Consider the following 14,712-nt stretch of genomic DNA (forward strand, 5'->3'; position numbering starts at 1 on the left):
TCTACAAACATATTTCTTAACAGTATGTTACTGTCGCCCTCGTTACACTGATTCGAATTCCTCCAGTGCCGGCGTCAATCTCGTCATTTATTTAATAACTCCCGCGAATCTGCGTCAACCGTAAACGCTCAAATAAAATTCCAGGACATGCTATGAAGCCCACGTCACCCTATTGTGCATATTATGATGTATTTCATTGGCTAAGAAACCAAGAATTGTTAAAAATACAACAAAAAGACATATCCGCGCTCCCGGCTTTAGCGGTAGAAGCGCGGTCACGCATAATGGGTTGAAGCCCACGAGCGCGCTTGAAATTGTTCAAGTGTGCTGTGTCACACTACTAGGGACTGTTATGGAAATGTGGTGCGAGTCACAAGGAGTCAAAAGGTTCTTCTCTCATGTCAGAGCTGAGGATTGTGACAGTGCAGAAGACGGCAAAGGACGTGGCCCACAGCAAACTCTGGCCACCTTTAAACGCCAGCTCAACAGCCCTCTTGAGGAAACGGGAGAGGAGATAAGAAAAAAAAAATAACCCCGAGCACAGTTTCCCTCCTGTGCCTTCATGGAAGTGCACAAGTCCTTTTTGTTTCGGTGTGCTACAGCTGGACCTGACTGACTAATTGCTAGTTTGATCCAGTTTGCAGGGGTTTTCTTCAAAGCAAGCAACATTGGGATTCAGTACTAGCGGCTCCTTGCTTTGGGCTCTAAGATTTGAATTATGCAAAGTTATACAAAGAATTTGCTGTGACTGCTCTAGCAGGAAAGATGCTCTACATTTTTCAAAGGCCCCTCCCCCACCAAAACAGCACCATCAACTCTGCGGTTAACTTGATAAGATATCTACATTAAACCGTGTCGCGCACAATGTATAAACTGCCCTTTGAAGAGTTTTATCTGAAAACGTCTCCCTGCTTGATTTGTCCACAAAGGAGCCACTGCGGCGGCTGATGGGAGCGAAAGCTCCAAGCTATCATCCTCTGCAGAGCTCCGGTTATTCAACAAATGACCAATTTGAACAAAAGAAAAACAAGAAGCCGGGAAAAAGCTCATTAGCAGTTTAGAACATCATTAATTGTTATTGTGCTTTAATGTAGCGCAGCGTGCAACGTCGGCTCTCGGGGCCTGCGTGTTTGGCAGCTTGACTGTTGGCATGTAACTTCACCTTCTTTACACTTCATCCTCTTTTTTTATTTTGGCTCCTCAGTCTCCCCCGAAGGGCGCCACCATCCCGTATCGGCCGAGCCCTTCGCCAGCCGCCCTTCTCATCGCGGGCAACCAGGTGAGGAGGAACACTGACACTTGCAGTCACACTTGAGCGGATTTAGTCCAGCAGCCGACTCGAATGTTAATGAACACGATGATTGAAGACGTAAACATGATGTGATGCTCATGAGGGAAACTACCTACAATCAGATGTGGTTATTCTTTTGGAATTCCGCCTGAATGCTGAGGGCCAAAATGAATTGAGTAAAAAATGTAGCATCCTTTAAATATGACAATACCTTACGTAGCAGATGCGTCATCCGCCTGTAAAGATATGCCCACACCTCTGGCTAACACATCTAACACTTTGAACAAGAGCATTTTTTTGTATTTATTCTGTATGAGTTGAATCAATTGAAAGTAATTTATATATATATATATATATATATATATATATATATATATATATACAGTATATATATATGTGTGTGACCTCTCTAGTCTAAACATTCAACATGGACGCCCTGTTTCCGTTCCGTGTTTTATCCATTTTTTTTATGCATGTTCCTCAGGGCTCAGGCAACGACCAATCACAGCTCACCTGTTTTCTGAAGCTGAGCTGTAATTGGTTGTTACCTCAGACCTGAGCAACATTGATGTCATCTTCAAATCGACAGCAAGTGGCAAAATGGCCGCCTCCTGAGATGGACAAAAGCGTCTCGATTTTGCTTCATGAGTCATATTACACAAATTGTCATTTTTAGACTAGTGAGGTCACATATAACATATTATTGTCAAAAAATGTTCAAGGTTGATTTCTACTTTAACTCATTCACAATATTCATTTGAACTATTTCTATTAGTTACATTTTTTTCCACTTTTGTTAGCAAGAGTATAAAAACCTACATTTTTTATTGTACATTTAGAACAGATATTAAATTTGTGATTAATCGTGAGTTAACTCATAAGTCATGCAATTAATTATGATTTTAATTTCCCGACGCTCCTAATTTTTAATTGTAATTAATCGCATGACTTCAATAGTTAACTCACGATTATTCATGAATTTGATATCTGTTCTAAATGTACAATAAATAAAAAAATCTAGGTTTTCATACTCTTGTTAACAAAAGTGGGGAAAAAAGTTAAACTAATAGAAATAGTTCAAATGAATTTTTGGCGTCAATAGCCGTCAATGGCAGTGAATGAGTTAAACTGAACTGGCATACAAGACGTTAAAAACTAATGATCCATGATCAAACTCACCATTGGGTCGTTCCATGACAAATCACAATCAAAATTTTAACCAAGCAGATTTTGGTTTTAATGAAAATTGCTGTACTTGGTGAGTACTCGGAGCTGGGGTTTGGGAGCTGTGGCCTGCTGAATTTTTATATTTTGGCAAAAAAATAAATAAATAAGCGAGAAAAGAATAAGTTGATTGGATGATAATAAAAGGAAATCTTTTTAGCAGTCACACAAAGAAATCGAAATGGTTTACCTTCCCACTTTCTGTTACATGACTTATATTCAGATGTTTACAAATGTTGGTTCTTTAACTTTGGAAACAAATGTCTGAATTCACTTTACAGAGTCATTAAAATAATTATCCACTTAAGACCGCTATCAGTTTTTATTGATTCCAGCATACGCAAGCACTAATGGTTTTCAATTTTCAACCAATTTTTCCTAGTTTTTCCCCCCATGATTCTTCAGTAAAATTACAACTAAATTCAAATTGCATGTTTGACTCCCTGAGCTTGAATACAAGCTGAGAGCAAGGCGCACCTTGACGAGAATGCGGGATTTGCGTGTGTGTGTGTGTGCGGATGCTGCTTTTGGGGAAGGCGCACACGTCCGCCCTCCCATCACTCATGGAGTGAGTCACAAGATTAGCAAGTGAGACCGGAGACCTGCCGCCTCCTCGGGCCACGGCGGCCTGCGGATACTCGGCATAGCTGTCAGCAGTCCTGACACGGTTTCTTCGCTTTACGGAACGGTGTTATGTTTGCGATATCCCTCATAATAGGCTTTCAAATTAAACCCGGGAGGTCAGTGAGAGATGGCTTTAATAACGGTTGCGCAGTGCTAATTGATGTTTGTATTACTTGTCAGGGGCAGAATGGAGAAGAGAGCGGAAGGCTCTTTGCTTATAAGCCTGTTAAAAAAAAAAAAGTCAGAAACGCAGCTTCGGGAACACACCGAATTTCATACACGCACAATAAAATTGCACCCGCACAGAAATTCTTTTTTGATGACGCACGGTAATCATAAGAATTATGCTTAGTGGTAATGACTGTTTCTTGCTTTCCCTTCATGTATTTCAAGGTGTTTGAAGCATCCGATTTCACACCCCACCCTCTGTACTCAGTCACCCAGGGTGGCCTTGACCTGCAGCAGGTACGTCAAGTCTAAGAATAATTCTTGTTGTTTCAGTATCAAACGCTCTCGCTCGACAAATAAGCCCGCGTCTCCAAAAGTTGGGGGGCTGCGTTGGAGCTCGGGTGGCGAGTCCAAATTTAAACGGTCCATCCTCTGGCATGTGGCATTAAAAACAACAGCTGAGTGGAAGCTGTCGCTATTGTTCCAGCCTGTCATAAGAGCTATAAACCCTCCTGAAATCTGATACCGCCACTTTTTTTTTTTTTTTGGTTCAGCCTTGCTCCTCAGTCAGCTCGCAGAGAAATATGCCGATTGTATGACAGCAGCAAATCGCTGGCGTCAGGCGGAATACTTGTAACTCCGAAATCGTTTTTTTTTTTTAGGAGACCCCTAAAAAGCTTCGGAATGGTCAAAAAAATTGTAACAAAAAGAAAAGAAAAGAAAATAGAACACACGTGTTAACTTGCCAATATTATATATTTGTGAAAAAATATGGAATGCACCAAATGTGGTTATGACAGATTTGTGCTTGACGCCAGCTATGTATATATTGGATACGGATGCTGAAAAAAGACGTTTTAATTGAAAATAAATGTTAAAAGTTAGTGTTAAAGTTCGATAGAGTAGTCAAAAATTGTACTTAAGAGTAAGTATGCCCTGAAGTACTGAGTATCTAGTGCGTACCGGTGATTACAGATTTTTTAAAATTTTTAAATCAGATCAGAGCATCATCGTCAAAAAGAACAAAAATATAAAATTGCTAATTCAGAAATGAACCAACATTGCTTTAACTGCAACAATACATTAACAAAATTTTAACATAACATAAATTAAAAATAAAAGATAAATAAAGGTGAATTCAGCCTTAAGTAATAGTTTTGAAAATTGATTATTTTTTATTTTTTATTGATTTTCTTTTTCTAAGGCCAATCCTGATTCCGATATAAATAATCAATTAAAAAAATAACTTCTGTTTTGGTCTCTTAATGCTTACTATATATATATATATATATATATATATATATATATATATATATATATATATATATATATATATATATATATATATATTACAGAAGAACATTTGACTGTTTTACAATATTTTGTCCTTTAGTATTTAACTTTACAACAGAGAGGAAAAATCAGCCATTTTTTTGCTTTTTGGGGGCAAGGGTGGATGTTTGAGCATCATTAAACAAAAACCAACAAAAGCACAAAAAAATGTTTGCCGATTTTAAAAGCGATGATATCTGCTGATTAAATAATCTTTGTTTTGCCCCTAGTGGGGATAAGCTGTAGAAATTGAATGGATGGATGTTTACATTTGTGAAACAGCACAATAGGTTCACCAGGCAGAAATTAATGTACAACGCAGTTGCTTTTGCTGTGCTTCCATAAATTAGTTACTTGCTTTTTTTTTTTTTTTTCCCACTTACGCACACAAACACGCACACAAACACGCACACATACAAACATGGTCTCCCAGGCGGGGAAGCGAACCCACGCCAACCTGCATCATTGACAGGTGACGGAGGAGCCCAGTTGCTTGCTTCTTTGTGGAGCCATGGAGACTTTTTGTGCCATCATGTGACTGCCTGGCTCCATTTGATTGGTGAAACAGTCATGTGACCAAATTATTCCACCAACCAAAGCAACTAGATCGCACAAGACATAATTGATAGAAGGGGGATGTACACTAGCTAAATGTAGAATTTGCTTTTAACAAAAATACTAAAAGTAAAAGTAAAATGTGTGTTGCATTTGAGTACAATTTGTCCAAAAAGTTACTTAAGTAATGGTGTTAATGTAAAAAGTTACAAAAGTAACTTGAGTAAATATAGCGCGTTAAAGAACTTATTGCTGTTATTCTTGTTTTTGTTTGGTACTTTAGAGTATGGAAGCATCATGAATGATGCATTTGAAGGGTCAGCTCTTATCTCCACTTTATGGCCACGGATGGACTCCTGATAGCGGGCAGACTGCTGGCGTCAGGCAGAATTGAGTTAAGCTGAGTGCCGTCTGCTCTGACCAGAAATATATTGACGCGGGCCTGCATAGACACCAGCCTCACTAATTACACAGCTGAGTGGGGAGGGGCCGGCTTGGGGCTGATGGATGGAGTGGGACAACGCGAGGTTCTCTTCTGTGGCTTTACATTACGTGACGAACAACAACATGTACGCATGGCAACGCTGTCACTGATGACATGCAAGTAGCGTAGAATAAATACATTTGAAGTAAAGATAGATTGATACGTTTTTTTTTTTCCAGGGCCAATACCGATTATTAGTTGTCTATGAGGTCAATAACTGATATTTGGAGTTACAGTATTCATTCAGTAAAAAGGAAAATATTAGTAAATAAATAAATGCACATTCCATGTCTTGACTTTTTGAAATGTGTTTAAATGTATCATCTTACACATTAGGAAACTTTGTTTTAAAATACTAACAACAACAAAAGGGAGCTGATCAGCATGGTTTAAAAAGTTAAATAAAAAAAAATGAAATGCCGCCCTATCATTTTCTACAGTCAAGGTTTCAAAATTGTCATAACAGAAATGTTAAACTTTCACACAAAAGGTCCAGGTTTGAACTTGAAATCTTATCAGCCAGTTCTAAAAGGCCAATTTGGCATTTTTTTAAATATCGGAGCTGATAATTGGCCCGGCCGATAATCTGTCTAACCCTAATTTACAGTGATGCCTTGAAATACAATCTTAACTTGTTCTCAAAACGCTCATATCCCAAGTCATTTTTCCCTATTGAAATGAATGGAAGTGCCAATAATCTGTTTCAGCCTTTGCCAAAAGAAAAAAGAAAAAACTAACCTACAATGTGTATTTTAATGAGGAAAAGTAGAATTCCATAAAATTGTAGTTTATTAGAAAAATGTACAGTAATTAATGATGTCAACTACTTTTGTCTCAAGATCAGGGGATGTTGTTTATATTTGTCATTTGTGGGTGTGTGAAGACTCTTTTGTGATTAAGGGCTAATAAATAACCCCGACTTGACTTGAGTTACGAGCATGGTCCAGGCACAAACTTAACTCATATCTCAAGGCACCACTCTACCTAATGAATACCTCTCTGACAGTGTCGATCTAAATTTTTGGCATATTTGAAGTCGCTCATCCTTTTATTGCGCAAGCGGCCAAAATGTTGTGCAATGGTGCAAGTATGCCAGATTTTCTTTCAAAACTCTTTCATTATTGTAACTAAGATTCCAAACATTTAATGCATTATTTGGATTGATTGTTTGACAGATTTATAAAAAAATAAAAAATAAATAAAAAAGAGTACTGCATGGCTGTAATTTTTCATATGTAGTGTACAATACATCTGCACTAACAGATAAGAGACTAGAAACATCACAAGTGAAATCTTCCAAAGATAGCTTCTTTTTTTTTTTGAAAGAGTGTAAAGCTAGACTAAAACGTGTGAAGCACAGCGTTGCGGCAGATGAGAAGATTATAAATACATATTTATTTATTTTTAAATGTCTCACGCAGATGTATTCAAAAGGTTGCAAAATCGCAGGTAGGAAAAAGCTAATTTCTAGAGCAGTGAGGTTCCTTCCAGTAAGCGAGTGCGCAGTCATTGCTCGCCCGCTGCTTTTTATTGCTGCAATCTATTTAATGCAGGATGATGCTCTCTTGCAGGCCTACACTTTGCAAAACCAATACGGCATTCCACACTCGGAGGTGAGTGGGTACAATACGCTAGCGTTCAAGTGTGCGCATTCTAATGCTCTTTGTGCTCCATTTGAAGTTGGCCAAACTCCATCAACTGTCCATGCAGCAAAGCCTCAACCCGGTGGCCCAGCCCGCTTCCACCATCATCCCTGGTATGGACCGACCGCCGCATCGCCTAGCAACTGGAGCTTGACTTTCAAAACTGCCTTCCGATGGCTGGAGTAAACAATTCAATCATTGAAATAATTAGATGGGATTTTACAATCTGCATCTCACAGACAGGATGCAGGCAAAACTGCAGTGTGAAAATGATAAATAATCAAATCTAATTCATCTAATGTCTCTGTAGGGCTGGAATTATTCAATATTTTTAGAGGCAAATGTCACAGATTAGATTCATTGAAAAATAAAATACAAATGTATTTTGTGTTTAGTTTTATTGCAAAATATTTGTTTCCCATTTGCTGTTTACTATCTGATTTTTAACGATGAAACAAAACCGACAATGAAGCAATCTCACATCAGATGGAGTGATGATGTTCTCGCCAGTGTTTTGGAAACGAAGAGCTACTGTACTTCTTGGCTACTGATTCGTGCAAAGGATGGGTTTATAACAATAATAATAATAATAATAATAATAATAATAGTATATATATATATATATATATATATATAGTAGAATTAATTTTAATTAATTAATCATTTTTTAATGATTATTGTCATAATAAATTCCACAAATTAATTGCAAATTAATTAATCCCACAAATTAATTAAAAATGGGAATTAATTAAGATTCAGTAACGTAATCCATTAGTAGATTTATCAATTAATTGTTGCACATCTATTTAATTGATTATTATTTTATGAATTAGGGTTGTCACTATGAAATATTTTTAGAGTTGAATTTTCTTCATCAAAATTTATTTTGCATTAAAATATTTTTTTTCCAATGCCTGTATATTTTGACAGTTAATGAAATGTACTTGGATGGTTACTAAAAGTGTAGTTGTGTTTTGATGTCACCAGTTTTTGCATTACAAAAACCTTGTTTACTGCTAATATTTCTTAATTTTCAGAATTTGTGCTTAATTTTGCTTAATAAATGCTCTCTGCGATACCAATTCACAATAGCGCAGAAAAATTAAAGAATACTGTATGGCCAGTTGGAGCATAACAAGAACACCAAATTCATAGCATGTATTTCTTGCCACTTTTCTTAAACAGAATATGAAATATCTCAAAAACAAGAGCTAATTCGGGTGGGGAAAAAGATTTTCAGATTCAGTGACATCAAAATACCCTTAAACCGTCAAAACTTTCTTGGCACCAAAATATGTCCCTAAACGATAAATCGGTTATTAGAATAGATAATCAATGAATCAAGTAATTTTGTACAAATAACGATCAATTACCGAAATGTGTGCTTGTGTTGTTGAGTTGTGCATTTTCTCTGGTCAGGGATGGATGCAAACGCTCAGACATCTCAGGAGCTGCTCATTCCCAATGATGTAAGCAAACCTTCTCATTTTCTTATTTATGTGAGTAATATTGTTTCATATTTGGCCACCAAATACAACTCTACTACCCCCTGCTGACTGGTGTGACTTTAAAAGCGATGCGAGGTTCCTTGCTAATTATGCCGATTATTTGAGCGTGATCCTAAAGCAAGGTTAGCGGGATTTGAGCTTGATGGGGATCCTTTTTGCGTGGCTGTCTGGGCTGCATTGCGGTGTCTTCCAGTGGCTCCCGCGAGTGCCGTGTAAATCCTCTCATGTTCCCTGACCTACTTAGAAGCTGTCTGCTGTCAAAACAGCCAATAAGGAAGCAGACAAACATCCTTTCCCTCTTTGCTTAACCAATCGGAGCGCACAAATCGCAGCCCTTTGATTCACTTCAGGATAATCTATTCACAATACTAATAAATCTTTCAAATGACAAATTGTCACTTTGTGAATCTAGTCCTAACCTACCACAATATCATTGTGAGAAGAAAAAGATAATCTTGGTAAGAAAATGGTGAGAAATTAAAGGAAGAGTCTGCTTGGTTTCTTTCCATTTCTCTTAATCCCATGAAAGGATCAAACCCAACATTTTGTTGCTTGCCGCATCTTCTGCCGCAAGCTCACAAAGGAAAGAAATCTTTCCAAATTGGGTCACAAATAAGTGGTTTCATAGGGGAAGTGTTTACTTTTGAGCAGATACTAACTGGGAGGTCATCAGGAAGATCAAAATAACTAGGGATTGAATGAATAATTGGGGATTATTTGCAGTAAATTACAACTCACTGCACCCCCACCAAGGAGAATATTTTTTTTAATGGTTTGTATGGAATATTACATAGAAAAACTTTATTAACTCATTCACTGCCATTGATGGCTATAGACGTCAAAAATTCATTGGAACTATTTCTATTAGTTTAGCATTTTTTCCACGTTTGTTAAGTATGAAAACCTAGAAAAAAAAGTTTGTTCATTTAGAACAGATATAAAATTTGTGATTAATCATGAGTTAACTATTCAAGTCATGCAATTAATTACAATTAAAAAATGTAATCGCCTGACGCGATAAAAAAAAAGAGAGAAAAGATTATTAAAAATTAAGGGCGTCAGGCGATTAAAAATTTTAATCGTAATTAATCGCATGACTCCACTAGTTAACTCACGATTAATCACAAATTTTATATCTGTTCTAAATGTACAATATAAAATTCTAGGTTTTCATACTCTTGTTAACAAAAGTGGGAAAAAATGTTAAACTAATACAAATAGTTCAAATGAATTTTTGACGTCTATAGCCGTCAATGGCAGTGAATGAGTTAATATTACTATTATTTTTATTTTTACAATTCCAGAAGTATTACTTCTAACTGATCGTTGTAATTTTGATAAAATGTATATTTTAAATTGTTTTACAGTCTACTTTTTTATCATTGAATTTACAGTAATTCATAATTAACGTATATCCGTTCGTCTGTCACATACTGCCCCCAGGTGGCCAAGGCAGGCACACCAGAAGGATTTATGTGACATTTAAATAAATAAATAAAAATCGATTTAATTATATCATTACTGTATGTTTATTATAAACTACAAAACGATGGAGTGCTATTTTGCATTACAATTTTTGTTTGGGGAAGGAGTGCCTGTAATGAATTATTATTATTCATTTCAGTGGCTTTTAAGTAGTGCTGTCAAAGTTAAAGCGTTAACTAATTAATTAATCACAAAAAATGATCGCATTAATCATAAATTAACGCAGATTAATCGCACTATTAATTTTGACAATAGAATATCTTTTAGCGTGACAGCGGATGGTTACGTTTAAGGTAGCACAGGTTGTGTTTTAGCAATAAACATAATTACATGCATTAAAGTAAAGCATTTAATAAATGTCTGCGTATCACATTTAGCTTTTTTTCCCCCATTTTAAATTATACAAGTAATTAAATGATGAGCGTGTGTAGTGGATCAAAATTTTTTGAAAACGTCATAACATTAAATGTCAAAAGAAGCAACACATAACCGGTGCTCTTCAAATTTAGCGGGGGAAAAATATTGATTAAAAAAAGCCTTTTTTAAAGCGATTAATCGTGATTAATCAAAATTCTAAAATGTGAGTAATCTGATTAAAAAATGTCATCGTTTGACAGCTCTAGTTTTAAGTTACAAGCATGATAATGTGCCAAATTAAAACTTGTATCTCAAGGCATTACCGTATTGTTTTCCCTTGAAAGATAAATTCTTGCCAAACCTGCCACGTGTTTGTAAAGAAAACCTCATTTTACTCACTGTCTAAATGAGAAGAGGAAAAACAAGCACAAGATTGATGACTCCAGGTTACAGAGTACGCTTGCAAGCCTTCACACCTTCAGCCGCATTTCTAAAATACTCTGAAGGTTGCTTCTTCTTTTTTTTTCTCCCCTTGAGCAAACTCCCATAGAGCGCGATACAATGCATCAGTGGAATGAGGGATGCCAGTTCTCCATGTGACAAGAACAGCTGTAATCTCCCCATTGTTCCAGTAGAGAGGACTTATAGGCAGGATTCAGCCCCCGTGCTCCACCCCCACCCTCATCGCGCACAATTTGCTCCGTGCAATGAACACCGATGCGCCGAGAAAGTGCTTACACACGGCGAACAGGATATCGTACTTAAGCACTGCAAAGATTTTGCCAGAAGAGAAACGGCTGCGCACGCCGCCATGGCCTCCTTCTTCCTGCATCCTCTCCAGTGACTAGCTCAGCAGGAAGTGGATGACACGCCACACACAGCAGCAAAACGCTTACAGCAAGCAGATTGTACACTCTACGGCGGGGATGGGCAACTTCAATCATGGGGGGAGCCGCCATTTTTCAGCGGCGCTATACTGGGGGACTGCAGACTTCCTAGCGAGATTTAGGACGGAAAAAAGCCATTTCAAATAAGGACAAAATATGTGCCTGTCTGTTTTTTATTGAACCAATGAAAAGAAGTGTACCTAAATATCTTTTAATGCTCAAATGCATAATGTAAAAAATCCATTTAAGGCTTAACAAAAATTAACTAATGCAATTATTTTCCTCCAGTGCAAAGGGATCTCCTACATTAAAAAAAATCATATTCGTGTTCGGTTTAGGGGAACGGTATGGGATTTTTTTTTTAATAGGTTTTAGGTGAACTAATGAATACACACACACATACACGCACGCACATACACATAATCACCCACATACAAAAAAAAAAAATACAAAAAAAAAAAAATAATAAAAAGGAGAGCAATGATGATGACATGTCAAATTGGTAAAATTGCCGAATGAACAATACTGAGCTCTCCAGAAAAAAAGAAGAAAAAAAATCATATTCAAAGATGGCACTAAACTGAACAGTAAAGTGCAAGAACTCGTTTTGTGCACGTTTTCACAAAAATCGACAGCTTGACATCATATAATATTATACTACGTTTGTTCTGCATGTCATTCAAAATTCCCAAATGAATGGGCCTGAACTACACATGAACACTAGGTGCTGTTCACGAATGGGTGCTACTCCGGACATTTGTTCAAATGGGTGTGGCAAGTTAAAAAGGGAATTATAATTCAGCCGACGTTTTGTTTATGGTAACTTTCGCTCTTTGAAAGTTACCGACTTAAACCATGTGAGAACTGCACAAGATATTTTAAAATGCTACACGATCGTTTCGAAAAAAGGAAATAGCCTACAGAGATCCTCTACTCTGAGTGACTTCTGTGTTGAGCAAGTCCCACGATTGTCTTAAGCCGCGATTATAAAATATGTGGCTTGTATCATCTTTGTAAAAAAAAAACGATCGACATAAAAATGACTAAAGATTTCACTGAGCTCTAATTAACTTACTGGAGCCAATCACACGGAATGCTCTATTGCTAATATATCGATGGTCTCCGCAGCTAGCTAGTAGCATGCAGGCTAATCCTTCCAGCATTCAGGATGTTTGCCACCAGGACTATTTACCAGTATTTTACACACCAAGATGCTATCGTTGGCCACGATACAACGCAAGATTCTCGCCATTTGAAACTTAAAAGAACTTTTCCATCGTTAGAACATTCCGACGGCGATGTGTTTGTTGATTTGAATAATAATGGTTTTCAAATAATTGGTGTAGATAAAGCGCTATGTCCGTCTTCTTTATTGACTATTTAGGTCAAATGTAATTTATTTTCTGTCTGTGTCATACTTTATTAAGTCACAAATACAAATGGAATTCATTTGCTGACATTGGCACGATTAGCAAATCGAGATTTTAGGACCGAAATCAGCCCCTAGTGAACACAGTGCAGTATCGAGCAGTAAAGGTTGGACATATCCTAGTTTTTTGGGGACACTAAGTAACTCGTCCTGATGTGCTTCAATGGTTCTTGGGAATAGAAAAATAAATACAAATCACTGTTGTTTGTGTACTTTTGAGATCGGTGTTGTAGTGGTGACTTGGGTTGAAATCTTTCATGGCTGAGAGCATCTCTAAGCAAACTAGGTTTGGGTTTGAATTCGGTGATCTGCGTCCTATTTTATTTATTTTTTGTCGGAGCTGGTGTGTGATGTCTGCCATCCAGTAGTGAACAAGCGGTATTACAACGTCGAAATTCTCTGCTCCAGTCAACATTTCTATGTTGAAAAATCAATTAAGGGCCACTCTGATTGTGGGCGGCAAGTTGCCCATCCCTGCTCATGAGCTTTTCCCAGGAAATGCCGCTGTCATTTGCAGCAAACTTGGCGACAGCTGGCGTCTATTGACAGCTGTGGTGAAAGGCCACAGAAGATTGCCAGTCTCAGTGGGTGGAGGTGTTATCTGTGATTTGGGCTCCGCGCTGGCCATTGTCTCCGGAGTTACTCTTTTTAGGCGGCCTGCGGTCCGTGGCCCACCCACCCGCCGCCCCGAGCCAAGAATAGCCAGACAGACAGGGCAAGCGGACGGCTGTGTGATAAATCAGACTTTGCCCGACAGGCCGCTTACCTCTCCGGAAAGGAATGCCAAACGCAGGAACAAGAGCGGCATGGGCGGCGCGTGTGTTTGTGTATTTGGGCCTATGCGTCAGCCGCCGCTAAGCTGCCAACACACACACATACTACAAGCACTCCATCACTGTCTACCCCCTCCCAACCCGCCATCGTGCTATATATCTGCCACTGAGCTCCGACACCCTGCACTTGAGCTGATACACACCCCGCGTTGAATGTCCTTTGTTGGTAGTAAGCCGGGCTCCACTTTGGGTGAAACGGCACACGCGCGTGAATTTTGGTAGTATGCACAATTCCAGTCCACGCTTGTTTTCTGCGGCTGAGGGGAAAAAACGTCTAATAGATATTTGAGTTGTTTTTCCATCATGTTTTCCATTAGTGTGGAGATGCGTCTCAATGGCGTGCGTTTTGCAAGTGATTTGTTTGGGAAGTCGCCGCCACTTGGAGGAATCAATAACCTTTTAGCCACTCAGATTAATGAGAGGCAAATGTGCCTTCTGTTTTCTCTTTTGCCCGTGCACACTCAGAGGCAATTAAGCCAGGTCCCGGAAGAGTAAAAAAATGCTTTTGACACGCATGATGAATGGATGGATGGATGAGCAACTCACTTGAGGACAAACAATGTTATTGCAATACTTGAAGTACTTTTCCTTATGTCTGCCAATTTGATTTATGATTGTAGTTTTCCACTGGGATTTGTTGGATTTACAGTTGTCTATCTGCTTTGTCCACTGCACGACACGCATCCCATACTGGATGTATTTGGAATGACAATTTGTCACTTGATAACAGTGCTTGTCTGCTTAACTCATTTACTGCCAATAATGGCTATAAACGTCAAAAATTAATTGAAACTATTTCTATTGGTTTAAAAAAATAATAATTTTTGTTAACAAGAATATGAAAACCTAGAATTTTTTTATTGCACATTTAGAACAGATATGAAATTTGTGA

General features: G+C 37.9%; 1 protein-coding gene and 1 long non-coding RNA gene across 2 annotated transcripts in view; one reads left to right on the forward strand and one right to left on the reverse strand.

The window, feature by feature from the left end:
• LOC144053939 (uncharacterized) overlaps positions 1–14,712 on the reverse strand; it is a 67,584-nt gene that overhangs the window by 46,282 nt on the left and 6,590 nt on the right. The window lies entirely within an intron of this gene.
• The window catches only part of pcbp4 (poly(rC) binding protein 4), a 65,846-nt gene that overhangs the window by 45,587 nt on the left and 5,547 nt on the right, over positions 1–14,712 (forward strand). The window contains exons 8-12 of the mRNA XM_077568868.1: positions 1,205–1,279; positions 3,533–3,604; positions 7,250–7,291; positions 7,359–7,434; positions 8,741–8,790. Coding sequence (XP_077424994.1) covers positions 1,205–1,279; positions 3,533–3,604; positions 7,250–7,291; positions 7,359–7,434; positions 8,741–8,790 — 315 coding nt within the window. The remainder of the gene's footprint in view (positions 1–1,204; positions 1,280–3,532; positions 3,605–7,249; positions 7,292–7,358; positions 7,435–8,740; positions 8,791–14,712) is intronic.

The sequence above is a fragment of the Vanacampus margaritifer genome, chromosome 1, assembly GCF_051991255.1.
Source record: "Vanacampus margaritifer isolate UIUO_Vmar chromosome 1, RoL_Vmar_1.0, whole genome shotgun sequence".
In the NCBI taxonomy this organism is placed as follows: Eukaryota; Metazoa; Chordata; class Actinopteri; order Syngnathiformes; family Syngnathidae; genus Vanacampus; species Vanacampus margaritifer.